The sequence below is a fragment of the Pelodiscus sinensis genome, chromosome 5, assembly GCF_052426305.1.
Source record: "Pelodiscus sinensis isolate ZL-2025 chromosome 5, ASM5242630v1, whole genome shotgun sequence".
In the NCBI taxonomy this organism is placed as follows: Eukaryota; Metazoa; Chordata; order Testudines; family Trionychidae; genus Pelodiscus; species Pelodiscus sinensis.
Window position 1 is genome coordinate 63915744 of NC_143056.1, and position 27876 is coordinate 63943619.

General features: G+C 47.1%; 1 protein-coding gene across 1 annotated transcript in view; it reads left to right on the forward strand.

The window, feature by feature from the left end:
• ITPKA (inositol-trisphosphate 3-kinase A) overlaps positions 1-27728 on the forward strand; it is a 67325-nt gene extending 39597 nt beyond the window's left edge. The window contains exons 2-7 of the mRNA XM_006128695.5: positions 2968-3064; positions 5656-5869; positions 9449-9653; positions 18380-18481; positions 20295-20366; positions 21731-27728. Of these exons, the coding sequence (XP_006128757.2) occupies positions 2968-3064; positions 5656-5869; positions 9449-9653; positions 18380-18481; positions 20295-20366; positions 21731-21934 (894 nt within the window). The 3' untranslated portion in view covers positions 21935-27728. The remainder of the gene's footprint in view (positions 1-2967; positions 3065-5655; positions 5870-9448; positions 9654-18379; positions 18482-20294; positions 20367-21730) is intronic.
• Positions 27729-27876: the final 148 nt, after the last annotated feature.

Sequence of the window (27876 nt, forward strand, 5' to 3'; positions counted from 1 at the left end):
AAAATAACAACAGACATCTTTACATAGTGCTTTTCGTTCAGAAGGATTCCACAGCCTTTTACAAACTAGTCTGTATACTAGAATCACTTTCCCTTCCGATGCAGTGCCATCATCTCTGGGACAGAATACAGCAGCTGTTAAATACAGTAATGCTACAGTACATTGTAGCACAAATAATAAAGAGTATTAAATCTATTGGAAATTGCAGTGGAATTTAGAATTGCAGAATGTAATTACCCCAATTGGAATTTGGCTAGGACACAGGTGCTAACATCCCTGCTTTTGAATTAAGTGTTGTTGGATTTTTCATGATCCCAAATGGCTAAAATGTCAGTTTAATGTATCCTCTGAGGCTAAGTCTACACAGGCACTTTACAACGTTGTAACTTTTTGGCTTGGGGTGTGAACCCCCTTCCTCCCCAAGCACACCCAAAGAAAAGCAAGGTGCAGCACTGTAAAGTGCAGTGTGAACCAAGCTACAGTACTGTAGGTGCTCTTCTCGTGGAGGTGGTTTATATAGACTATAGAATAACAGTATCTATGCTGTGTGTGTGATTCTGGTATAAATGTAGCTTTTAAATTCATACCTTTCCTTAGATGGGGATAACTTTTCTTGTGTAGATAAGCCCTTTGAGAAGTGCGTCCCTTATTGTCTCACCAGCACAACTTCCTGCTGCACTTGTAAATCATCCCTCGTGTTTTCTCATTCCTATGCTGGCCAAGATCAAAGAGCATGGGTGGAAAATGATGAGCAGGCTAAATTTTGCTCTTTTGAATTATATTCTGCCTGCAGACTTTTTCTGCAGCGTCAGATTTTGTATTCTTCGCTTCCTAGGATCATAGAAGTTAGAGATGGATCATTACCCTTGCAATTATAAGCTAAAATCCACAGATAAAAATTATAGTAGATACTGAAGTTGGGTTTTCCATAGTGTTTGGCATAGATCTAAATCTGCTTCCACTGACTTCACTGGGAGCTATTGACCAGCGGAACGGAATTAGGTCCATGCTGAGCACGTCTGGAAAAAAATCACGCCCAACATTTAGGCTACACTTGATGTTAACCAAAAGGCCGAGTAGCATATGTTGTATAGATTTGCTGTGAGTTGTTAAACAGCAGCTGTGTCCCACTCCTGCAGTGGCTGCATTTCAGGGTTGGGCGAAATGATTCTGGTGCATCTAATCTGCAAAGTACTCTGGGATCCTTCAGGATGAAAAGTGCTTTGTAAATGTTGTGATGGGTTATTCTTATCTCAGTTTCAGTTCCCAAGGGTAAGACTTTTTTGGGTTCTCTTTTTAAAGGTTATTTTCTTTTGAGAGTCCACCCAGCAGCTGTCTCTTACTCTTGTTTCCCCTGCTGCCTGCTGTAAATATTCGAACAGAGCAGCCACCGCAGCGGAACCGAAGGGACAGAGCTAGGTTGCAGTAGCAATGACTAGTCTTGTTAAAATGTAACAAGGTTGGGGGAGGGTGAGAAGGAAGAAAACTCCATAGCCTGGAAGAGAGTCTATCTCATACTTGTAGTGGGTACCAGAGAGGAACTGGCAACCCCAAACCTGGCATAAGTGTGTAGCTGTACCTCTGAAACTCTGCAGCTAATATGAGTCAGTTGCTGGTTAGGGTTAGGCCTGTGAGACGAGACTGAAGGTCTGTGAGAGAGCCCATGGGCTTTTTGTTGAACCTCCTGTGCCCATCTCTCTAGTGCCCATGAGTACAAATACATGTATCCTCACAAGAACGTCTGCATCCTGTGCAAAATGTGGTTCTAGTGCTGCGGGCATATCTACACAGCAGCTGGGCAGTGTGATTCCCAGTGCATGTAGCCATAAATGCACTAGCTCTGCTTGAACAAGCACTTTAAAATAGCGATGTGGTGGCTCAGACTAACCTGTGTATATTCTTACCCAAGCCGCTGGATAGCTACTTGGGGCTAGCTAGCCAGAGAGTTGCCATGGCCACACTGCTGCAGTTAGGCATTATCTTGAGCAGGTCTTGTGCAGTGTTTCTCAACCTTTTTTTTTAAATAAAGTACCCCTTTAAATATATATATTAAGTAACCCCGTACCTATAGTTTTCAGACACACACACATTTTTTCTACCATTGCAATATATTTGTTTAAACAACTTAATCATAGCTGGGCGGGCGATGAAATTTCTGGGTGTAAAAAGTACAAAAATAATAAAGTGCTGTAAAACTTAAAACAAAAATTTAGTTTTCTCCAAGTTTCAGTTGTGTTGACATACTCCCCAGACTTCTCTCGAGTACCTGTAAAGGTACTTGTACCACTGGTTGAGAAACACTGACCTAGTGTGTGTCTGGGTATGTTTGTGCAGCAACCCTGCCATTCATTCCCCTGTTGTTGTGAGTCTCAGAACCTGTCACTGCTGGCTTAGGCTTAGGGGGCTCAGCTAAAGGGCTAAAATGGCAATGTAGACATTCAGGTGTGGGCTGGAGCCTTGGCTGAGACACCAAACACCCTCACTGGGCTTTAGAGCCTGAGCTCCTGCCTGAGGTACCCTGCTATTTGTAGCTCTGTAGGCCAAGCCCTGTGATTTTGATTCAGTTGATCTGGTCTCTGAGACATACCGGGGTGGGATTTTTTTCCCCCAGTGTAGACATACCATACTGGGCATTGTACCCATACTGGGCATTCCAGACCTATGCCCATCACTTCAACATTTCCTGCAGACTGTTTTCTTATGGCTGGCAGGGTTTGGGAGGTATATGTTTTGTTTATTTTTAGAGTTAGTCAAGTATCTTTAATAGCTCATGCAGCTTGATGTCAGTCAGGTTAGTGGCAATCCTGTTGGATTGTAATGCCAGCTTTACTTTGGGCATTTATGGGACTTCGGGAGGAGGCAAGAGCCAGGGGAGCAGTGTACGCATTTTAGATTGCTTGGCACATTGTCAGTGCGAGGACTTCTTAGAAGTTGCCTATTTCATTGTTTTTCTCTTCTCTATTACAGAAAAAGCCATGGAACACAATTAAAACAATGGTCAATTTGCCTGTCATCAGTCCCTTCAAGAAGCGCTATTCATGGGTGCAGCTGGCTGGGCACACAGGTGAGAGGTGCAACATCAGATCTTTTGGCTCTAGAACAAGGAGGATATCAGACAGCAGTTTCTGTTGGTTTGAATGGGGGTTTTGTGAAGATGCTCTTCTTTCTGGTCATGGTGGGGGTACTGTGGGGTTGGTTCAGTTCAGGAAAAGCCAGTTATATCTGGACACCACATGCCTCTGCAGAGTAGAAGAATCTGTTTTTAGGTGAGGGATCTTAGGGATGGGGGAGAACAAGGCAGTAGTTTGGGACAAAGTCAGGCTGAAAGGAGTGGCCACATAAAGCACAAGAAGATAGGTACATGGGAAATCCATATTGGGGAAGAACCAACAAGAGACTGGGTGGAGATTGAAATGCTGCTGCCTCCCCAGTTGGTTAGAATAAAGGTGTATGCAGTCTCTTTCCTCAAGTGAGTAACAAGGGCAGCTTCTCCCTGTCTTACCTGGGGCAGGAGGTGGCCCCTGGATTTGCAGTGGGAAGAAGGATTCATGTCCATGTGTGCATGTTCCAGCCAAAGTGATGAGTGCATTTCTAATTCCATCCCCAAACCTCATCTGAATCTAACACCTCAAGAGGAAAACGAACCTGGTGGGAAAGAAAAGCTGAGCATGTGGGTGTTTGTGTTGAAAGTCTGTCTCGTTCGTGCATCTGTGGGAGGAGCAGGCGATAGGCTGCTCGGGCAACTTGAATCTACATTGGTTGGTGCCTGAAGCAGTTAACAGAAGTGCCCTGGGTCAAGTTTTAGGTCATTCATAAGGTAAATTATAAAATGGCATAATCAGATTTGTTTCTCTCTTGTTTCAATTGATTCCTGTACATCCCTTGCTCCTAAAGTGCTAGCATAGTGGTTAGCAATCTAGATAGGGTTGCCAGGTGTCCAGTATCCGAGCCCTCTGCCTGGTTAAAAAAAAAAAAAAAAAAATCAGACAATACCAGACACGTGCAGTGTCTGTTATTCTCTGATTTTTCCTGCTGGGCACCGGACGGAAGCCTGATGTGGGCGGCCCCGCCCCCGCCAGGCTTCTGCGCAATCACAGGCTCCCAGTGCCGATTGTGGCCCCGCCTCCTTGCCTGGGAGTCCTAGCTGGGAGGCGGGGTTGCGATCGCCGCTTATCCCACATTCCTTTTTTTTTTTTTTTTTTTTTTTTTTTTGCTGGGTGTTCGGTATTTTTTGGGAGACCATCTGGCAACCCTAAATCTAGATGCAATGGGGTTGGAAGGAGCTATTATAGGGGCTGTCAGCACTTATCTGGAGAAGGAACAAGGATCATAAATCTAATTTAATCCTGTTCTCTTGTGTCTGGGTTTCTGGAAGTAGCTTTGACCCATCACTTGCAGCTAGTCTTCTCTGAGTCCAGGAGTTCTCCATTAACTGTTAGCCGTTCACCATTACCTCGGTATCTCCTCTGATGTCCTATGATACCCGGTGCAAAGGATTCTGGGGAACATCAGAGGAGGACCAGGTATAGTGCTGAATGTTCAAAGTCATGGTGTGATAAAGCCTGAAAGTGAAGTAAAAGCTTAACACTGGCTCTAAGGCCAGGTCTGCACTAGACCCAGCATCTTGGCTTAAGATACGCAACTCCAGCCATGTAGAATACACAGCTGGATTTGGTGTACCTTAAGCTGAGCTTGGCAGTGTCTCTGCAGTGGGAGGCTGACAGGAGCAAATAATCCCATCGGCTTCTCTTACTCTTTGCAAGAGCAGGAGTTGCAGATGCCAACAGGGGCACCCTTTGTGTTCTATTTAGTGAGCCTTAATTAAACTCACTAGAGCTAACTCCAGAAGATCAGTTGCAGCAGTGTCGATCTTCCATGGAGTGAAAACAAGGCCTAACTTTAGGGCCCAGGTTTGCTTCCACCCACGTGGGCTAACAGGTGTCTGTTTTTACCATTCTGCAGGACTGGAGCAAGGCTTCCTCTGCTGTAGTCTAATCACAGCCAGCCTCTTCCTGAAAGCACAGTGTCGTTTACACTGGATGCCATGCAAATCCAGGGTTGTAAAACAATTGAGCGACACTTTGTGCCTGTAGATTAGCAAGGCTCCAAAGGAGTTGCAGTACTGGAGGTGCATGTGTGTGTGGGGTGGTGGAGGGGAGGTTGTGTATAAGAAGCCGTGCTTGGCTCCTGGCTGTGGATTGCTGTTTAATGATCAGTGACTGATCTCAACCACTGCAGATAGGATGTTGAGCTGAATTCAGGTGCACAGCTCACACAGGAGATATTAAGTAGCTTTAAAAATAACCTGGCTGTCAGCATATTAATGCAGTCTGACCCATTATGCTTTCTGTGCCTTCTAGCACAGCTAGATATGTTAATTCTCTTTTGAAAACTTTAGCATGGAAAAAAACATGTCATGGCCCAGCCATACTCCTTGAATCAATACATTCCTGTATGGGAACTTGTCCAAATGGACTTTCACAGCCAACAGTGTGTTTGCATTGGGTGCTTTTTTATTTTTTACAAGGGGTGTCTTATCTTTCCTGTTCTGGGGAGCTCTGTATCTGGTGCAGGAGAGTGAAGTGGGTGAAAGGAGAGTGCAGGTGTTTCCCTCTTACAAAGACTGGCCTTATCAGCATGTGTCAATTTTTGCAGGGAGTTTCAAGGCAGCTGACAGCGGTACGATTCTGAAGCGCTTCTCTGAGAATGAAAAGGAGTGCTTTGAGCTGCTGATGAAAGATCTCTTGCGCTCCTGTGTCCCTGCCTTCCATGGGGTGGTAGAGAGAGATGGCGAGAAATACATTCAGCTGGATGACTTGCTCGCTGACTTTGAAGGGCCTTGTGTCATGGACTGTAAGATGGGGATCAGGTGGGAACATGAAGAGGATCCTGCTTTCTACATATGTTTTAATTTGGGGAATGAGTGGGTGGGGGTGATGACTCACTTCTGGGGACTCAGGTTGAAGCACGGGTGCAGGGCCCACTAGTAACATGAATTAATTAGTTCTCACTCTCCAAACACTTCACATGGAAGTTGGTGCAGCTGGAAATCTCTGCTTGGAAGATGTCTTGATACTCAAGGGAGGGATCATTCCTGGACAAGTGTGAAGGGAGCTCCTACCTTAGCTGCCTGATTGTACCCAACCTCTGGATCCTGACCCCTCCCTCTTCCTTGGATGCTACCTTGAGCAAGCCTGAATTATTTAGTGGGGCAGATTGATGTGAGCTTACTTTGTACTTGTCTGATAGGACTTGACTTACGGAGAATAAAGAAAAAGGGGAAAAAGCCACATGACATAACTCACTTATGGCCAGTCCATTAACATTGCTCAGAAATCCAGAGTGTTAACTCCTTTCCCCAAACATCAGTAACTGAATTGTAACCTGACATCTACTCTCCAAAGCTGTAATGAGTCCTGGGAGTGCAGCTAGGAGAACAGGGCTGATAGTCAGGGCCTGGGAACCACTGGTATGCATTCCTATGCCTTACTGACACTTCCCTGCCTCAATCTGCTATTTTATTTTGTAGAATCTCCACTTGCACTGTAAAAAGTGTCTAGTTGTGGCTATGAAGAAAATCTAAAATAAAGAGAAAAAAACGTGCCCCAAGCCTCCCCAGTAAATACACCAGTCTGCAGAGAGCTGGAACAACAGCTAAGTGCAAAGTAGCCCTGGGGCATCAGTGAATTGGTGACTCAGACAGCCACTGATGATAATATAAATGTCAACATGGTTCTTTCACTAGACTTCTTTACTTGGAGTTAATTGGCAGGCAACATAAGCTCTTAATGCAGAGGGAGTGACCACACAAGTTTTAACAAGTAGGTTAAGTACAGGCAGTCCCCGGGTTATGTACAAGATAGGGACTGTAGGTTTTTTCTTAAGTTGAATCTGTATGTAAGTCGGAACTGGCGTCCAGATTCAGCCGCTGCTGAAACTGAATGCCAGTTCTGACTTACATACAGAATCAACTTAAGAACCCCAAGTCAGCTGCTGCTGAAACTGATCAGCAGCTGATTCCAGGAAGCCCGGGGCAGAGCAACTCTGCCTCGGGCTTCCTGTAGTCAGCGCTGGTCAGTTTCAGCAGTGGCTAAATCAGGACGCCTGGGGCAGAGCAGCTGGGGTGCTGCTGGGTTGCTCCAGTAGCGCCGCTCCTCGGCACTACTGGAGCAACCCAGCAGCACCCCATCTGCTCTGCCCCAGGCGTCCTGATTCAGCTGCTGCTGAAACTGACCAGCAGCGGCTGAATCAGGACCAGAGCAGCTGGGGTGCTCCTGGGTTGGACCAGTAGCGCCCAGAGCGGTGCTGCGGGACCAACCGGCAGCACCCCAGCTGCTCTGCCACAGGCATCCGGAGAAAAGCCTAGTCTGCTGGGGGGGGGGGGGCGCCCCCCACCCCCCACCCCAGCAGACCAGGAAGATACGGGCGGCGGACCGAGACGCACCGCGGTCCCACCGCCTGGGTCCTCCGCGGCTTTGCTCCCCGTCTCCCTGGTCTGCTGGAGACCAGCAGACCAGGGAGACGGGGAGCAAAGCCTCCGAGGACACCGGCAGCGGGACAGCCACGGGGCGTCTGGGCTGTCCCGCTGCCGGCTTCCCCCGCGGCTTTGCAAAGCCTCGGGGAAGCCGGCAGCGGAGCAGCCCAGGCGCGCCTGGGGTGCCCCGCTGCCCGAGCCCCCACCTCGGCTTTGCAAAGCCGCGGGGAAGCCGGCAGCGGAGCAGCCCAGGCGCGCCTGGGGTGCCCCGCTGCCCGAGCCCCCCCCTCGGCTTTGCAAAGCCGCGGGGAAGCCGGCAGCAGAGCAGTCCAGGCGCGCCTGGGGTGCCTCGCTGCCCGAGCCCCCCCGCGGCTTTGCAAAGCCGCGGAGGGGGGGGGGAGGGGGAGCTCGGGCAGCCCAGGCACCCCTGGGCTGCGCGAGCCCCTCCGCTCTGCGTCTTCCTGGTCTGCAGACCAGGGAGACGCAGAGAAAGCCCCAGAGTACACGGGCGGCAGGACCGCGAGGTCCCGCAGTCCGTGTACTCTGGGGCAGCCCTGTTCGTATCTGCGGATCCGACATAAGTCGGATCCGCGTAAGTCGGGGACTGCCTGTACCTCAAGTAAACTGTTGGTCAGTTAACTCTTGTTTTTTTTAAAAAAAAGTCTAGTGTAAGTCTAGAGTAGACCAGAAGGACAGAAATTCTGACCTGAGCTGCACAGTTTGGTTTGAAGGTCTTCACTGTGCCATTAGCTTGCCTACTTGACTTGGGAAGGGTTAGCGTCTCAGCTCCACTTTATCTTGGTCTGGAAGCTGCCCAGCTTGCATTGAGGATGCCAGCTAGATCCCCTGAGTGCTGATGATTCTTTTAGTGTCTTCTCATTGTCCCGTCCCCTCACTCCCCGGCAAGACAGACAGGTTCTCCTGCAATTGACACATGTGACTAGGGTAGAATTCTAGAGCATCTCCACATCAGGAACCATGGGGCATGCCTCCCATACACCTGGGCAATTGCAGAAACTTCTGTGTATGTGATAACATGGGAAGGGCACTGTTCTGTGAACACACAAGGGGGAGGCTAAGCCTGGTGCCCAACTGCAAAGTTAAGACAGCCTGAGTTGAATGACTGTCATTGTGGTGACACATGTGTATGGCATTTGGGGGAGATGCCACCATTTATTTCTCCCTAGTCAAGGAGCCTAGAAGAGCTCATGGGCATATTCAAGCTCCACTGAAGGAGAGCCAAGCTCAAGCAGCCCAGGGGAGGTTAGAGTGCATGCATAATTCTGTTTGGGGTAATTGCACAAGTAACAGCGAGTGGCAACTCACATGGGCAAAGCTTTTTCCCACTTGCCTGACCCTGGACTGGTGAACTGTGGCCCAGCAGATACTTCACGCTACACATTTGGTTTTTTAATCAGATGCAGGGTTAATTTCTGTCCTGTCCTGTGCGATACCTGGGGTATGTAGCTTCATAAGGCTTTAGGGGTCTGAACAACTCACTGTGTCTGGAGTTATTGTTTCTTCTCTCCTGAGTTGAGAGAGAATGAGCCTGATGGAGATGAATCTCCTGTTTTGCATTTACTACCATTGGTCTGTTTGAGCCTTGCTTTCCTTTGTCATGATGCAGAATGGGAATCCATTCTTTCTCCAGAGCCTATAACCAGGGTGGACCATTGGATTACGTTATAGGTGAAGATGTAATTAGAGCAAATATAGAGAGACAGAAGTTCTGGGTTCCAACACTGACTCATTACATAACTTGGGGCAAGTCACTTAGTCCCTGTTTCTCAGTTTTCCCATTTGTAAAATGGGGATGATGATAATTAGCTTCCTCATCTGTGTGTCGTGAGTGACACTTAGTCCATTCTAGTTTATAATGTGCTTTGAGATCCCGTGCTGGAAGAAAAGGTCAAGGTATTGTTTCATATTCCAAGGGGATTCTCACTGTCTTGTTGGGCTATGATGTTTTTTCAGGACGTACCTGGAAGAGGAGCTGACTAAAGCCCGTGAAAAGCCCAAGTTGCGTAAGGACATGTACAAGAAGATGATTGAAGTGGATCCTCTTGCACCTACAGATGAGGAGAACATGCAGCATGCAGTGACCAAGCCACGTTACATGCAGTGGAGAGAGACCATCAGCTCCAGTGCCAATTTGGGCTTCAGGATCGAAGGGATTAAGGTGAGCATCTTCCATTGCTGTCTTTTCCCGTTAGTCACTCCTTTGCTTGATTTCATGATTAATCAATGTATCACGGTGCATCATCAACCTGGTTTCTAAAACTTACGACTTCCTAGCTGGAGCTGCATGGTCTGTTGATTGTGGCAATGATAAGAAAAGCAGTATGAAGCAAGAGGTATCTGCAACCCATCAGACATGCACTAACTCAGGGGTCTCTTTTAAACACAAGATCTCTTTTTGAATTTAAATGCAACCCAAGATCTACCTGAAACCCAAATACCCTTGCCCTGCCTCATTTGTGCCCATTATCCAACGCTATACCCCCACTCACTCCATCCTCGCTCCCTCCCCCAACCTCCGTCACTTTCACTGGGCTGGGGCAGAGAGTTGAGGTGCAGGCTCTGGTTTTGGATTAAGGGATTTGCAGTGAGAGAGGTTCTGAGATGAGCTTGGGGCATGCAGTTGGAGTGCTCGAGGGGATTCTAGGTGCAGGCTGTGGGATGCAGGAGTGCTCGGGTCTAGAGCAGGGACTTGGGATGCAGGACGAAGTTGATGACTTGGGTAGGAGTTCTGGATGTGGGCTCCAGCAGGGCACCACTTGCCTCTGGTGGCTCCTGGGTCGTGGTGCAGTGGGGATAAAGCAAACTCACCCCTCCCCTGGCCCTACACCACTCTCAAAAGCACCCAGAAAACTCCATCTCAAATCCTGTTGTGCCTTCTCTCTGTTCTGTGGAGATAGGATGCAGAGTGGGAGGGAGCACCTTGCTTATTAAGTTTGCAGATGATACCAAACTGGGTGGGGTTGCAACTTCTTTGGAGGATAGGGACATAATTCAAAATGACCGTAGCAAGTTAGAGAAATGGTCAGAGGTAAACAGGATGAAGTTTAATAAAGAGAAATGCAAAGTGCTCCACTTAGGAAGGAACAATCAGTTCCATACATACAAGATGGGAAGCGACTGTCTAGGAAGGAGCATGGGGGAAAGGGATCTAGGGGGTCATAGTGGACCACAAGTTGAATAGGAGTCAACAGTGTGATGCTGTTGCAAAAAAAGCAAATATGATTCTAGGTTGTATCAACAGGTGTGTTGTAAGCAAAACTCGTGAAGTCATTCTGCCGCTCTACTCTGCACTAGTTAGGCCTCAGCTGGAGTACTGTGTCCAGTTCTGGGCGCCACATTTCAAGAAAGATGTGGAGAAATTGGAAAGGGTACAGAGAAGAGCGACAAGAATGATTAAAGGTTTAGAGAACATGACCTATGAAGCCAGGCTTCATGAACTGGGCTTGTTTAGTTTGGAAAAAAGAAGATTAAGGGGGGACATGATAGCGGTTTTCAAATATCTAAAAGGGTGTCAGAAGGAGGAAGGAGAAAATTTGTTCCTCTTGGTTACTGAGGACAGGACAAGGAGTAATGGGCTTAAAGTGCAGCAGGGGAGGTTTAGATTGGACATTAGGAAAAAATTCCTAACTGTCAGGGTGGTCAAATATTGGAATAAATTGCCAAGGGAGGTGGTGGAATCTCCCTCTCTGGAGATATTTAAGAACAGGTTAGGTAGACATCTGTCGGAATGGTGTAGATGGAGCTTGATCCTGCCTTGAGGGCGGGGGGCTGGACTCGATGACTTCTCGAGGTCCCTTCCAGTCCTATGATTCTATGATATCAGCACCCCTCTCTCCCTTCCCTGCTCTGCACAGCAAGCAGGACACTGCCCAGGGATGTGAGGGAACAACTCCAAGGCTAAGGGCAGGAAATGTGCAGCAATGGGAGGAGGGGCAGCTAAAGTGCTGGCATTTGATAGACTCTTGGCCAAACTAGTTCGGATCACCCGTGAGAGGCTCCAAGGTCTACTAGTAGATCCCGATCTACTGGTTGGTGACCACTGCACTAACTGCTCTGAGAACACCAGCCAGAACATTGAGAAAAGAAAGCAAATAGCTACCTCATGGTATAGACAGAATGAAAGTGAAGCTGATATAAGGGGGGATTCTGAATGGGTGGAATAATCCCCTCTTCCCACTCACAGCCATGACCTTTACTCAGTCGGTAGCCATTCTGGGATCACACAGGTTTATTCTGAGTGAATTGAAGGAAAACAGATTTATCCCAACCATTTACATTAGAAGTACACCGTGTAGCATTCCCAATATTTAAGCAAATAGCCCTTTCAGTTCAAGCAGCTATCCAGTATGGAGGTAAGGGAATCACAACAGACCCAGAATCCCACAGGTGCATCTACACTGCACCCATAGGTTGAAATAAGAAACACAATTTGAGCTACGCAAATTGTGTATCTTAGTTCAATGTTATATCAAAATAGCTTATTTTGAAATTTGGCGCTGTCTACACAGCACTTATTTCGAAATAAGGCGCTATTCTGAAATGTCCCTTACTCCTCGTGGAGTAAGGTTTACAGGGATGTCAGATTTTGAAATAATGGGCTCGCTATTCTATTTTGAAATAACAGGCTGGTTTAAAAGACACGGAATAGCTAGTTTGGGTATCCCGAAATAGCACCACAGTCTAGACGTATTCCAGATGTTCAGAGCTCAAGCTCAGCTATATCTTTCCTCCAATCCTCCTCGGTCAAGAAAGGGTTGATTCTTACATCTCATGAAGTTACTTCAGAGTCGTGGAAGAACTCCACCATTCTTCACTTTTCAGGCCTGTTTGCCCTTCCCATAACCTTTGGGGATGTGTCATGTGAGCAAATACCACCTCAGAATCTCATTGGTAACCATCAGCAAAATACAGGGCTTCACCTTCACCTTCAGATACTGGAGAGATTTGTTGGGGTTGCTTGAGGGTTGACCTGTAGGTAGGCCTCTGCTGGGCCAGCTTCCCCATCCAACTGGCATGGACTGACTTTTCCTCCCAAGGTTTGTCCAGTCTTGTCTGGCTTAGTTTGTCGTCTTTCCTCTTGACAGGAGTGGTCTAAAATGGTATCTTTGATCTGAGTGGGCCCTGGAGACTCAATCCAGCTCCTTGTGCAAGCACTATATCATTATTTTGGTTTTAATATTATAAGGTGACATGGGAGTGAGTGTCCATTATGGGATGCTGACTGCATATAAAGGATTAGTTATCACAAGTAGCTTTGTTAGATTTCAGGATTTTGACCAGGGTGTATTCCAGCTCCCTGGCAGTCTGTTGACGTGTTCCAGGGTCAGATAACAAGGCTGGGGTTTCTGACCTAAAACTAACGTCTACTTTTGAAGCCCAGGTAAAAGAGAGAGGTAGCAGCAAAGTCTCTCTTAGCTGTCCCTGTTTGTCTGCTTCCCTAGTCCGCCTTCTCCCTTGCTCATTGGTGGGCTCTCTAGAGTGACAGAATGAATGAGGGATCCAAGCTCTCGCTTCTCCACATTGCTCCCCACAGCTCTGGTCTGCACACTGGGGGTATGTCTACACTACAAAGTTAATTCGAACTAACGGATGTTAGTTCGAATTAACTTTGATAGGCGCTACACTAGCGCTCCGCTAGTTCGAACTTAATTCGAACTAGCGGAGCGCTTAGTTCGAACTAGGTAAACTTCATTGCACGAGGACTAAGCCTAGTTCGAACTTACTAGTTCGAATTAAGGGCTGTGTAGCCCCTTAATTCGAACTAGTGGGAGGCTGGCCCTCCCCAACTTTCCCTGATGGCCACTCTGGGCACCACCAGGAAAACTCTATTGCCCCCCTCCTGGCCCCGGAGCCCTTAAAGGGGCACGGGCTGGCTACGGTGCCCGTGCCAGGTACAAGCCTGCCAGCACCCAGCTAGCAGACCCTGCACCTGGCACGCCATGAGCCAGCCACCCGATGCCCCCCAGCCCTCCCCCTCTTCCCGGGGCCAGGCTGGCGGCTCTCGGGAGCCTGGTCAGGACCGCAAGAGGCGGGCACCTGCCTGGTCTAGTGCGGACATCGTGGACCTTGTCCACGACCTCCACACTAGGCACAGGAAAATGGCCGTCTAGGGCAGGAGAGCTGCCAGCTTGGCCACCCAGGAGCAGGTTTGCATGAAAATCAGGGTGGTCCACTGAGACCCCCGACCCTGAGCCCTGAGCTTACAATGGCTGTACTGGGTCAGACCAAAGGTCCATCTAGTCCAGTAGCCTGTCTGCCGACAGCAGCCAACCCTAGGTACCCTGCAGGGGATGGACCGAAAACAATGACCAAGCCATTTGTCTCGTGCCATCCATCTCCAGCCTTCCACAAACTTTGGGCAGGGACACCATTTCTACCCCCTGGCTAATAGCACTCCATGGACCCAACCTCCATGACTTGATCTAACTTCTCTTTAAACTCTGTTCTAGTTGTAGCCTTCACAGCCTCCTGCAGCAAGGAGTTCCACAGGTTGACTCTTTGCTTTGTGAAGAACAACTTTCTGTTACTAGTTTGAAGCCTACTACCCATTCCTTTCCTTTGGTGTCCTCTAGTCCTTCTATTATGGGAACTAATGGAGAACTTTTCTTTATGCACCCTCTCCACCCCACTCATGCTTTTATAGACCTCTAGCATATCCCCCCTCCGTCTCCTCTTCTCTAAGCTGAAAAGTTCCAGTCTCTTTAGCCTCTCTTCATATGGGACCTGTTCCAAACCCCTGATCATTTTAGTTGTCTCCCCTCTCCCACCCTCTCTCTTCCCCTCTCCCACCTCTTTTTCCCAGTCTCCCCCAGTTTTGTTTGAATAAAGAAAGATTCTATTTTTGAACACACGTTTTCTTTATTTTGTACATCAGGAAGGAGGGCTAGGGAAGGGTAAGTGGAAGGAGGTGAGGGAGGAATGGGGTACGCGCCCCTGATGGGGAGGACTGGCCTGGTTCTGCGGGCTTCTCAGGGTGGAAGCTCTCCTGCAGCCCCCCAATTGCTCCCTCACCCCGGATGGCAGTCTGTGGCAAGTGCAGCCAGGGTGATGGCCGAGTGCTGTGATGTTCCGCGTGTGGGCACTCAGGGCACTCCAAGCCAGGACTGCTTCGCAAGCGGGGAACCCTGAGAACTGTCTGTCCGGGGTGGGGGTCGGGTCCCTTTAAGCACAGCCCTTGGCTAGCCTGAGACACCAGCTCCACGCTCTAAGTCCTCATCTGATGTCCTGCCAGCACTGCTTCCAGTCAGCCTTAACCCCAGTTCAGGGTCCACTCTGTGTGGACATGCTAGTTCAAATTAGCAAAACACTAATTCGAACTAGTTTTTAAGTCTAGATGCGCTAATTCGAATTAGCTTAGTTCGAATTAGCGCTGTAGTGTAGACATACCCTGGGTGATTGATGTTTCTTGAGGCAAGCTCCTGTCAAGCAAACTCATCAGTCAGCTACTGGTGGGAACTTTCAGGCCTTATGTCTACTCCTGGGTACTTTGGCTGGGTGTAACTTTAGGCTTTGTAATGTTGCCTGGCTAGTTCTCTCTTTGATGGAATCAGCACTCCATACATGTCCTCTCTGCAGACATTCCTATGCCTCCTAGTCACTACAGATGACTCATAGGGGCAGATTACCCTGGGCCCTGGTGTGTCACTGGGAGAGGAAGCCAGGAATCTTTACCTTTCTTGCCCTGCCCTTAGTTTAGAGCTGGCACAGTGCCAATTCCTGTGTAGAGGAAACACTCAGTGATAGTGTTTCTTGGAGCAAGTTCTGGCTAGCCGAGTAGGGGCGTGTATGCTGCACCGCCCTAACGGCCACTGCACAATATTTTCTTGAGTTTCTTCTGGTGTGGGGCAGTGCTGTTGTGGGACAATCTGGGCCAGAAATTTAGCATTTAAATCGTGCAGACTTTACCATTACCTCCATATTACCTTGATTTTCACAGCACCCATGATGAGGCATGTAGCTGAGTGGTGGCATCTGTATTTTACGGATAAGGAAACTGAGTCAGGGATATTTGCTATGTTGTGCAAGTTATATATGGCAAGTTAGTATTTGGAATACAGGCCACCTAGCTACTAGCCTCAAGCCCTAATCCTTTGCCATTGCTGTCTGCTACATATGTGTGTTATAGAGCTATAACTGTGTCTTATGGAGCATGGTTACATCACATGACCTCTCTGTTCTGTTTTCAAGTCATGGTATTGTACACCCCCTTGCAGTGACACTCAGAGGTGGTCCCCATTTTGAAAGGTGAACTTGCATGTGTGTGTCTGTGTGTGGGTAGAACTAGTGATGCCATCTAGTGGTTGGTGAGAAACAATCACACATTAATTGATTCAGAAGTGCTCCTTGGCCAGTGACTTAGTGGGGTGAAAACCAGTGAGGGTGAAGTGGCTCCCAAATTAGATTTGATTCACTGTATGTGTTTCTCCTGAACTGGGTACCTGCTCTTGTGGTTAAAATCTCTTTCGGTATCTTCTTTTCCCACACCATACCCATAGCGCTGAAACAAATCGAGATTTAGTCAGTCCTGTATTAACTCCTACTGCAATATTGGACCTGTGTCTAATGCAAGAGGCAGGAAAGATAGTTGTCCTAGCTAGAGCACAAGGCATATGTGCCTGCAAGCCTCAGAAGCAAGAATCTTCTTTCCAAATGACAGTCTGAGTAATGTGATCAATGGGCTGATGGCTCCGTTAGTGTAAATACCGGTGGAGTCAATCATACTGTGTCTCCTTGTAAAAGGAGAATCTTCTGGCTAAAGGATAGGGCTTGGAATCTGGAGCTCTGGGTTATATTTCTCATTCCGTCACTAATTCACTTTGCAATATTGAAAATCCTGCAACTCTTTGGTGTCTGTTTCTGCAGTTATTACATGGGGATGACCATGCTTTCCTTTCTCCCCAGGTGCTAATGTGTGTAAAGCGATGTAGATCCGTACCTGGAGGGCATTATATAATAGAACTATATTGTTTTAGGGCTAGCTTATGGCATATAGCCAAAAGGCTGTAGCGGGAGCAATGCTGAACTGCACCTCCTGCAGTGGAAGTGCAGAGAGGCCATGCTGGAGGAGTGTACAAGCAGCACCATCCCTTAGGTGGCAAAGTCTACTCCCCCGGCATACCTGGTCAGTCATAGCATTGATTTGGGAGATAGAAGGTGTGAAGAGTGGCTCAGCAGCTGGGGAGTGTGTGGATGCCACTTGACTGGGGTCCCAGGACTTTGTGAGCGGTAGATTCAGACCCTGACTTGTCATGTAGTAACTCCTCCATGTAGACAAGCCCTTCTACTGGAAATAAGGTGAGAGAGTGACAGAGGCGTGGCTTCAATGAAAGCGAATGCAGTTTGAGCATGGCCACAACCGCTGCTCCTTGGTGGTGATCTAGAATGGAAGGGAAGGTATGACACTAAGTTGGATGTGTGCTTAGTGGGAGCATAAAGACAGCAAGCATGTTTGGTATTTCCCAACTAGCTACCATAGGGTAACCATGAGGGCATATCTGAAAGATAAGGAGGCAAGTACTTTGTGCAACCACAAATTAAAATACATTATCTGGCTAGGATGTACCGGTCATGCAAAGCTTTGTTAGAGTATTAAAATAACGTGGGATGCATTTTCAGAACAAAAATCCTCCTCCGTGTATTTTGCTGGTGTCACAGGAGTAGAGATCTGCACAGTTAACATGCCATTTAGATAGCAGATTGAAATTCTGAACTCCTCCATACACATTGGTACAGCACTTCACATTGCTTCTCAGTTCCACTGCCTCCTTACTGCAATTCAGTTGCATAACTTACACATGCTTCATCAGCCTTACACCACCGAATTTAAAAATGGCTCACTGTATTGGAGTAAAAGCAGCTTATTCTTCTGTAAAATAGTCTGTGAAGTGGGAGGGTGTTATGACTAGTTTTGCCATGCAATCCGTTAGCTTTCTTGGATGATAATCCTGGATGTTTTACAGTACGTATCCTATTCTGATCTGGTGTAAATGGTGTTTCGCTTGCTTAGGCCGCAGCAGAAGTTTATCCAGTTCTGGTACAGTCACATTATCTTGTAGGAGGAAGACATATTTGTGTGGTTGATTTATTCCTATAATGAAAATGCAGTATTTCATTTCATTAATATGAGGAGGAGGGATGTGATTTTTATACTGTACCACTACATCTTCTTTATAAACGTAAGCTCTCAGAAACTACTGGTCTGCATCATGCCCTAAAAAGGTCATATGTAGACAAGGCGACCCTTAGTGCACATCAGTGTTCCCTTAATATTATTCAGCACATGGATGAAAAGATTAATGTGCACGACCAACAGGAAAACAACTGTGCTGTTGCAAGCCGCTTTTTTTTTTTTGAGGGTTGTTGTTTTTTTGAGATTTTATGATCTGCAAATAACTTTCTTTTCTGTGACATAGGATATACTCATATGAAAAGAGATTTTTTGGGGGGCTGAGTCCTACCAGCAGCCCTGTGGTTTCACAAACTGGGTTTGAGAGACCACAGAATATCCCCTCTCACACATAGTCATGGGGGGGAGGAGAGGGATGGTTGTCAGTCTAGAAGAGAATGTAGCCAGAGAGCGTCTTGTGGTTGACCCATGACACTTAGCAAGGTGCAGTCCTTTGTGAGGTGAGGGGGAAACCCTTGCCTGCCTGGTCTAACGGTATCGGAGAGATCTGTTGAAGCTACAGTCAACAGGAAACCAAGTGCTATTCAAAGGTATTCAGTCTGTCTCTTTCTCTTTTGCTTGATTTATTAACTCTTCCCACCCAGCTGCCCACTTCTATTGATTAATGGCAGATAGACTGAGCTGTTGATTCAGGAAGGTTTACTGCTTGGCTGAATGATCTATGATACATGATGCAAACTTTCTCTCTTTGTGTGCAGAGGGCAGATGGGACTTGTAACACAAACTTCAAAACGACTAAGACACGGGAGCAAGTTTACCAGGTTTTCATGGAATTCATTGAGGGCAACATCACTATTCTGGTGAGTTTTTAGTAATACTTGTGTCTGATCTATTCAGATCACTTTATGACATGTGACCTGTAACATCCAAAGAAGAAAATCCAGAGGGTAGGAGTAGGGAATCAGTGTGTTATGGATAATGCTTGGCAGATTATCATCCATCAATGTTTGTGATTTGGCTGGGGCTGTGTATTTTCAATGCAGACACTTTGAGTTAGCAAACAGTAGTTTGCCCTGGGCCTCAGAGCATGGTGACTGCCTCGTGATGTGTCATGACTCTGGCACAACAGAGGGGCATTGGTGTCTGAACACAGGGCATGATAACAAGACACTTTGTGAATCTGAAGTTTAATCTAGTGATGATAAAGCCAAGGCGTGGGCGCACGAGGGAGGTTGGTAGTGCATTGTGCTGCCATGTGTGAGATTTTGCTTGAAAAGCATCTTCTGTACTCACACACCCTGATCCGTGCACTGATCATATTAACTCCTTCCCTGCTGGCCTCTGCTGTGGCTCCATGGGCAGTATAACAGGTCTCATGATTTCAAAGGCTGCTATCTCAGCCTCCGTATGACGAGGGGTAATCTCAGGGGAACATCAGTACTTGAAAGACAATGTACCAGGTAACACAGAACAGGCATTTGGGGATGTCATGTAGTGTGGGAAAGTCACCAGGCCCAGCACCTCCATCCGCAGCCAGACGTGACTCTCAGCCAGCAAGTAGAACAGACAGTTTATTCATTGACAGGGACACAGTGTAGCACAGACGTGTTACAGGAGCCACAAGCATTCAGTACAATCCATTTTGAGGGTAAGGGAGCTCAGAGTCAGGGCTCTGGGCCCCTGTCCGGCCCCACAAGCCGGATAGACGACTCCCTTCTCCCTAAGCCAGCTGGAAACTAAACTCACACCCCCAGCCACTGGTCATAGCCCTCCAGGCTGACACACCTCCTCCCTTGTCCTGCCCAGGTGTTATCTGACCATCACTGGTTACATTTCCCCTAAGATCAGGTGACAGGAGTCCTGGGCCGTTCCCTAGGTGCCTTCCCTCAGGAGTCCTCACTCAAAGATCCCATCCTCCGCTGGGCACTGCACACCCGCACTGCATCACTACAGAGCAGCACAGGACAGTAGGAATCACATGCAGTGCAACAAAGCAGCCCGAGTGAATACAGTGACCACCAGAGTGAATACAATCCCCACTACGTCATAGGGGACCATTCTCCCCACACCTAACAGAAGTGCCCGACAGTGGGAAACCTATTTGATAGAATGTGGGCCAAAGATGGGGCCTGCCTCTCTTAGATTTCCCATTGTGAGGAGTGAGAGGGGTTGTCAGAACATATCCATTCCTCTGTCTGAAGTGAGGGGTGCTGAAGCCTTAAGATCCTTGTTCTGCAGCCAGAGGACATGCCACTTCTTCGAGAGCCAGGAGGCTGAGTTTGCTGGGATGTGTGAAGCCAATGCCCAGAAGTTCTTGCCTCATGCCACCCTACTGTGTTGATTGAGAACAAGCAGGTTACTGAAATAAAACAGGTGTTGGACTGTGAGCCTGAAGTGTGTGTCATAGAATGAAAAGTCTCTCCCCGTTATAACAATCATTACAAGTCAAGTATCCCCCTCTCTTCTGCTTGAAGACTGGCTCAAGCATTGCAAAGCTGGGAGCCTTTGTAGGGGCACGTACTGAGTGAAAACCTTGCAGTGACTCTATCCCTGGTTGCGACGCTAGGGATGTCAGTGAAGTTGCACCAGAGATTGATTTTGTTCTTTCTTAATGCTTTCCCTCCCTTCAAACACCTTCAAATGTGTTTTTTGTATTTTTCCCCCCCATTTCAGAAAAAATACCTCAGGCGTCTGCATGACATCCACCTCATCCTCGAGTCCTCAGACTTCTTTAAACGGCATGAGGTGAGCTGTGGATGAGCGCGTAGGGGCAGGGTGCAGTGCTGCCTGTGTGTGGACTCCTTGCTGCCTCAGCGTGCCATTCAGAATTGTCAGTTGGTGAGAGAAGGGTGCCAGGGGTGACTAGCACAGAATTAATACACGTTAACCCCACGTGAGCCGCCAGGTTTCCTTCCCAAGAGTGGAGAACTCTGCTCTAGCTGAGAGGTAACACATCTTCCAGTCCCAGCTTCCCCCAGCAGGCATTCGCTGTAAGGAATGGCTATATGAATGCTGGCTTCTCACAGCTACTCTCTTTGTGGTTGGTTCCTGAAGGAGCCAGGCATGGGGTGCTGATGCTGTGAGCTCTCTCATTTGGGTCAGGGGTAGCACCTGAGTCTGATACCAAAATAACAACATCAGTGGAGTCCTTGCTGATTTTCAGCAGTGTCAGTAAGTCCTCTGGTTTCTCCTAGCAGGTGCAGCTGTAATGTCACTAATAGCTACACGGCATTATTGATGAAATTATTGTACTGCAAGCTATGAGATTTATGGGTGTGCAGATTTGAGCCAGATCTAGGAATTTCACTATGTGACGCCATCAAGCGTTGTCTGGCCCTTAGCACACTAGGGGCATGTCTAGACTATGGGGTTTTGGGGTTTTTTTTTTTTTGAAAGGGGATATGCAAATGTGCTAATTTTTTGCATATTTTCTTCCAGTCACATTTTCAAAGTGGGTCTTTTGAAAGTGAAAGTAGTCTGGACACAGGGTTTTTTTTGGGAAAAAACCTTTTTCCGAAAAACCACATAAACCTCCTTTTTTTAGGAAGAGCGGGTTTTTTGGAAAATGGGGGTCCCCACCCCAAGAAAAACCCGCGTCCTGACTACTTTCACTTTCGAAAGACTCGCTTTCGAAAATTCAATCGGAAAAAGCTATGCAAATTAGCACCAAATTTGCATATCTCCTTTTGGGGAAAAAAAACCATAATCTAGGCATGCCCTAGGTATGTTGGAAGCTTTGCGATCTGGTCATTTATTTTACACTGGTCTGCTGGCAAGAATTTTGTTAATCAGTAAGTAAGTGGCTTGGGACACGATCTCTCTCCAGGCATCATGTCTCCCCCCAAATAAAGCTACATAGACTGTCAGTGAGTCACCTCTGTGCCCTTTGTCTGCGGCAGTCCTGTCCCTTGGTGCCCATATTCAGTGTAATGCAGTCATGTGGAGCAGCTGGCACACTGCTTGTCATTGTAAAGGCTTTGCAGCCCAGCAGTCATCATTTGTCTGTACAAGTATAGGTGATGGGGGGCCTTGCTCAAAGCAGGGAGGTGGGAGGCTGGGGGAGACTTTAATAATGCCTGTTCATATCATCACCAATCTGTACCCTGCAGGTCATTGGAAGTTCACTACTCTTTGTGCATGACGACAGCGGGCATGCCAATGTGTGGCTGATTGATTTTGGAAAGACCACGCTTCTCCCTGATGGGCAGATCTTGGACCACAGGATCCCCTGGCAGGAAGGCAACCGAGAGGATGGGTACCTGCTGGGATTGGACAATTTGATTAGTATCTTAGACAGCATCACAGAAAGATGAGACGAGACTAGCACAAACTCATGGGGCTGCTTTATAACCTTCCATGCTACTGGGACCTCTCTCAGTTAGAGGGGAACTCCTTTAACTTTTTCCAAACTCCTAGAGTTATTGCAGTGCAAATGGAGCTGCTTCAGAGCCAGACTGTTCATGATCAAAGTGACTTCATTGGGCCTTCATTAACCAGAGTGACTCAGGATTGCTCCTCAGTGAATCAGGGTCTCCAAACTCAGGAACCAAACCAGCATGCATCCAGAAGGTTTGTACAGCAAATCAGAGTGACTCTAATTTCAGGTGAACCAAAGTGACTCTAGATTGTCCGTTAGTGAACCAGAATTCTTCAGATTGCTTGGTGGTATTGGGAGGGTTGAGCAAAATTCTCCAGTGGGTGGCATTGCTTTGAAAACAGCAGGAGTGTTTGCTCCCTAACCCCAAGTCCCTAGGCTGCAATTTATGTTATAGATTACACAAGGTCAGCCCCAGCTGTTGTATTACATTACAAGTGTGTGCAAGATGGGAACTTGCCCAAGAACAAGGCCCAGGAAACATGAGGAGAAGGGTGATCATAGTTCATGGCATTGGTTGTTTTTGTGTCTGCAAGGGACAGCTACTGTTGACCTTTTATCTGACTCCCTGCCCTGGCCTATCCTCTTTTCTAAGGAAGTTCTTAACCATTTTCAAGTAGTCTCTAATCAGGATAGTCTGGTAAGTAAATAGCACTAAGTTTTCTCTGGTACCATGTGACTTTCAATCTGGAAATGACATCAGAGAGGCTGGTGAAGTGATAGTGCTGGCTCTTGCAGCTAGACAACATTTGTGCAGGTTGGTGGCATCTTTCTTTAGCCAGTGGGTCGTGGGACAAAGTTTAGTTTTTGAGGACTCAGTTATTGTAGAGAGAAAAACAAATCAATCTGAATACAAGCAAGCCAGTTATCAATATGCAATTTTACACCCTGGCCGAGGCTCTCCCTCTTTTTGCTTGTGTGTCAGATTTCCTGACGGTGATGCTATGTTCTTTTTTTGGGCTATACCTAGGGTGACCATATTTTTCTACACTGACTATGAGACACCTTTGTAAAATTACTTGTATTCAAGTGAGTTCAATGACAATCAGTCATACAAATATTCAAATTAACATGAGTTTGACTGAGCCCGTTTAAAATAAATACTGTGTAGTTCGATTTTTTTATTTACCTTTTTATCCTTAAGGTTTCATGGTTTGAACTAGGGATGTAATAGTGAAGTCGATTAACAGATAAGCAAAAGCCTATAGGTTAATGCTATAGGGCTACACGCATTCCTTCTCCCTCCCTCCCACCAGTAAATTTGTTAGTACGCCGGCCAGCAGCCCAGCTTAGTCCCAGCTTGCGCCAGGTCTGGGACTTACCCCTGCTGCGGCTTTGCATTTAAAGTGTATTAGGAGTGAGGCAGGCAGCCTGGCTCAGTTCCAGCTCATGCCAGGTCCAGGAGCTCAGATCCCTCCTCCCCCCTGGACAGGGGCTGCTGCCACCCCGTGCTGCTGCTGCCTCTGTATCAGAGGCACCAGCGCGAGGTGGTAGGCAGCCAGTCCATGAGGGGAGCTGTTTTTTAAACTGGCTCCCCTTTGCAGAACAAGTCCTGCCTGGCACCTCATGCTGCTGCCTCTGTTAGGAGGGAGGTGGGAGCGCACTGGCTGCCAGTCCCACCTCCAGGGATTATAGGAAAGTCAACTAACCTGATAAGAATTCATGAGGTTAATTGATTATTCAGTTAAGAGATATTTAACATCCCTGGTGTGAACGTGCATACTCCCCAACACTTCTCTCACATTGGGGGCGTGACTGACTGATCCAGCCCTTCCTACCTGTCACTCTCTGCCCTTCATACGTGGCTGGGCTGCCAAAACAGACACTTTCCTAGTACCTGGCACAGTGTCTTCCTGGGGCAACGTGGGCAAGGGAGAATGCAGCATCACCTGTCCTGTCCCCAGATTTCTGGCAGGATTCTCACCAAAATGTGGCCAGTAGCAGCCTGGGAAGGGAAGAGATGGGAGCTGCTGCAGCTACTGGAGAGTAGCGCGGGGTAGAGTAGAAGGGATGATCTGGAACCACACAGTGCCACAAGGCAGCTAACCTCTCCATGCTGCTGCTGGCCACCAGGATAACTCAGTTGCCGCCTGTCCTCTGGCAGGCAGGAAGGAGTTTAAGTCCTAAGGATGCATTGGGCCCCAGGATCTTGACTGCAGGGGCTTCAGTGTAATTTCACCTCCCCTCTTGCTACTACAGAGCTTAGCTGAGGGTCAGAGAGGCTTCCCTGAGCCAGCACAGTGAGGGGCTTTAGCACATTCAGGGTTCCTGGCCAGCTTCCTGGGCCAGAGGGTCTTGGACTTCCCTGGGCACTGGTCTGGTTAGACGCGGTGGGGGAAGGAAGGAGCCTGCTGGCCAGGCAGTTAATGGGCTCAGGGCTCCAATCAGGGGCTGGGTCTCGGAGTAGGTTGTGCCCCACCTGGGGATATGGAGGAGCAAAAGGACTTGGGGGGGGGGGTGCTGAAGGGGCAAAGCAAAGAGGACAGTGAGAGAGGAAACTGATGGGTGAGCAGAAGAGGTAAAATACCCAGATGCCACCTGCCTGCACTCACCAACCACTGCAGCCAGCTAGAAACGGGTTGGGAACTGGGCCCGACGGGGAGCAGCTGAACCCAAGTGCTGCATTTGCACCCCACCAACAGCCTTGTTCGCTCACCCTCATTGTTGGCCACTGGCCACCCCCATATACACTCACCGCTGGTGAGCAGGCAGCTGGCACGCAGAGGTCCAAACAGTAATGAATGGGGAAGAAAGAAAATAAGGGCCATTGGCCAATTTTTAAGAAAAAATCAGGACACCTGCAAGAGACCTTAAATATGGGACTATCCCTTTAAAAATGGGACATCTGGTCACCCTAGCTATACCCAGTGGATCAGAGCATAAGCAGAGTGGATCAAAAAGGAATGGTGCCCCCATAGACAGCATTACACTGTCGACTAGAACTGTTACAGGCATTTTTCCTTGGAAACATCAGGTATTTACCCCTTTGGAAAGCAGGGTATTACATTAGCTAGCCTAGAGGACTGATTGCTGTGCCATAGGTCCCAACTGGGGCCCATAGGTGATATCACAATACACATTAATATTTCTGTGTCCATCCCATAGCCAGATATTTGACCTTGCAGTTTCCAAGTTGGAGCCATCAGCTATGTAACAAGACCCAGACCATCATTAAAATCACTTGCTTTTATATGTTAAAATGTGTTTAAGCAACACCAGTTGATCAGAAATTACAGTATTTTGCCAATACAACCATAGTCAAAAGAAACTTCAGAAACTTTTGAATAGCTGAAAGTAGTTCCTTGCTTCAGTAGAGAATCACTACACCAGTGATCACTGCAAAATGGAGTAAATGAGACTACAATTCTTGTTTGGAGCAAAATGTATTAGGGTTGAGGAGCCTACGACAACTTCTGGGAACCTCCTTTGGTTCGTGTACTATAGTTGGAGCCCAGGCAATCTTAATAACCTCAGTTATTTTTCAGCTACTTTAAAGAAAGCATTAATGTTAATAGCGATAACCATGCCAATAATGACGACAGAGAAAGCAATTGAAATAGAGCAGTGGGAATACTTTACATCAAAACTGAAATTGTTTGACATCTGAAATTGTACATTTCATTGCAAGTTCAAAACGTGCCCTTTGTGAAATGTGGGATTTATATTCAGTGAAAATGGTCCTGTTTTTTTAAACTGATAAAGGTACTAGTTTGCTTGACATAGGACATGACTTACAGAAAATTTAGCCCCTTTTGAAGTGAACGCAGCCTTTGGGTAGAAAGCATGCATGGTTTTATTCCAAAAGCCCCTAGGTTCTAAGAGAACAAAATGATCTGCAGTAAAATTTGCCAAAAATAAGGTGAAAATGTTTTCCTACTTTCCCATAGCTCTAATAAAAACATCTCTGCTTGCAGTGATTCAAGATAATGGATAATAGACAAGGAAATACAAATTGTTCTTTGCAGCTTGAATTTGAGTTCTTACTGAAGATAATTAGATGAGAAAACCCATGGCTTTTATTATATGATGGTTACATCAGGCAGTCCTATCAGGGACAAAAATAATCTCAAAATAAGAGATGGAAAAGATCTTTTAGGTCATGCAGAAATTCTACCTGCAAGTGCAAAATTATTAATGTTCATTTAACAACATTCTATTCTGTCTAGTTTTAATTGGCAGTGAGTTAAATTTTTCTTTTGTGACTACACTTGCCAGCATTCTGCGCCCACACAACCTCATGCTCTAGGGAAAAACTGGTGATGAATTCCTTTGAGTAGAATTTAGAAACCAAGATCTATCTAGGACTCGCATCAAATCCATTTGGTTTTACAGTTCCAAATAACAGTTGGAGGGAATATGGAAGCAATGGCTCTGAAAAGAGCAGTGCTGTCATTTGAAAAACTATTTTCAAGTAGACAATGTCGGGGAAAGTGCTCTGTCATAAAAAGGGATCGCTTCCTGTGCACTTATTAGAGAGGCCAGCAAAAAGAAAAGCTTTATTGCAAGAGACATTGAGCTGTGAAACTCAGTCCATTTCAAAACAGCAGTTGTAGCAAAGTGATTTTGAAAAGACTTTTTGGCCTGTGGAAGAAGACACAATCCATTTCCTACCTGCTGGTAAGGGTTGGACATCTCTTGTCCGGCATCCTTGGAACCTGACTGGTCCCAAATGAGGCAATTTGCTGGACCGGGGACGTCACCTGCTTCCAGCCTCACAGTCTGCTTCCCTTCCCTGCTGCTTGCCCTAGAAGCCCCTCTCCCCCCACCCCTCCGCTGGGCTGCAGTGCTGCTGCAGCCCTCGCAGCCCAGACTGCTGCATCCCTGGCCTCGCTACTGGGGCTGCTGCATCTCTGCTTCTGCTATCAGGGGTGCCCCGGCCCTGGCCCTGCTAGTGGGGCTGCCGCAGCCCCAGCTGAGCTATCGGGGCTCTAGCGTCAGTCCCAGCGGCTCTGAGCCACCAGCCCTCTTGCCACTGGGTCTCCCAGCCAGGAAGTCCTGGTTTTTGGAGGTGCAACCTATACTATGGTTTCAGTTATATGAAAGAAGAAATGGGAAGGAGTTTTGTATAACACTGAGCATGTGGAACTGAGAGCCAGAACTCCTTGACTATTTCCTGTCTCTGCCACTGACTTGGTCTGTGGTCATGGGCAAACTTCCTATGTCTCAGTTTTCCCATCTGTAAAATGGGAACAATAATACTTACCTACCTCACAGGGATGTTGTGAGGCTAATTAATTATTGCTCATAGGGTGCTTTCAGATTCTTGGAGAAAGATGCAGTATAGAGAAATGCGAAAAAAGTAGTTCAACTGAATTAAAAACACCTGATTTTTGTTCATCCTTGAAGGATGTAAGTTCAGATGAAATTCAGCTCAAGAAGTAGAAATTGAAATCCTTTTAATTATGTTATACAGAGGAAAGAAGTCACTTAGGGCCTGATCTAGTTCCCACTGAAGTAAATAGAAAGACTTCACTGGGAGTTGGACCAAACCCTTACACAATTCAGAGGTCCCTTGTTTATTTTTTGTATTACTATTATTACTACTGTTTGTTATTATCAAGATACTGAGAGCTAATGGCCTGTATCCTCTACATCCTGTTCTGAACACTACAGTGCAATTATGACCAAGGTCATTTTTGACATTCTGACTGTATCGGTTGAGTACTTGTTATTCCAAGGTGTGTATGTTACCAAATAAATGAGTTTTTTGGGGAAAAAAGCCATCCAACACAGTTTGATGCTTGAATTCTGACTTTTTTTCTCTCCTTCACAGAAATCCTGCAAGAGATTATTTCTCCAAGTATTTTTTGGACGTCTTTGACATTCTTGCAAGGAAATGTTTGGTAGCTGTGCTATATCCTTTAATGGAAGGATAAATGT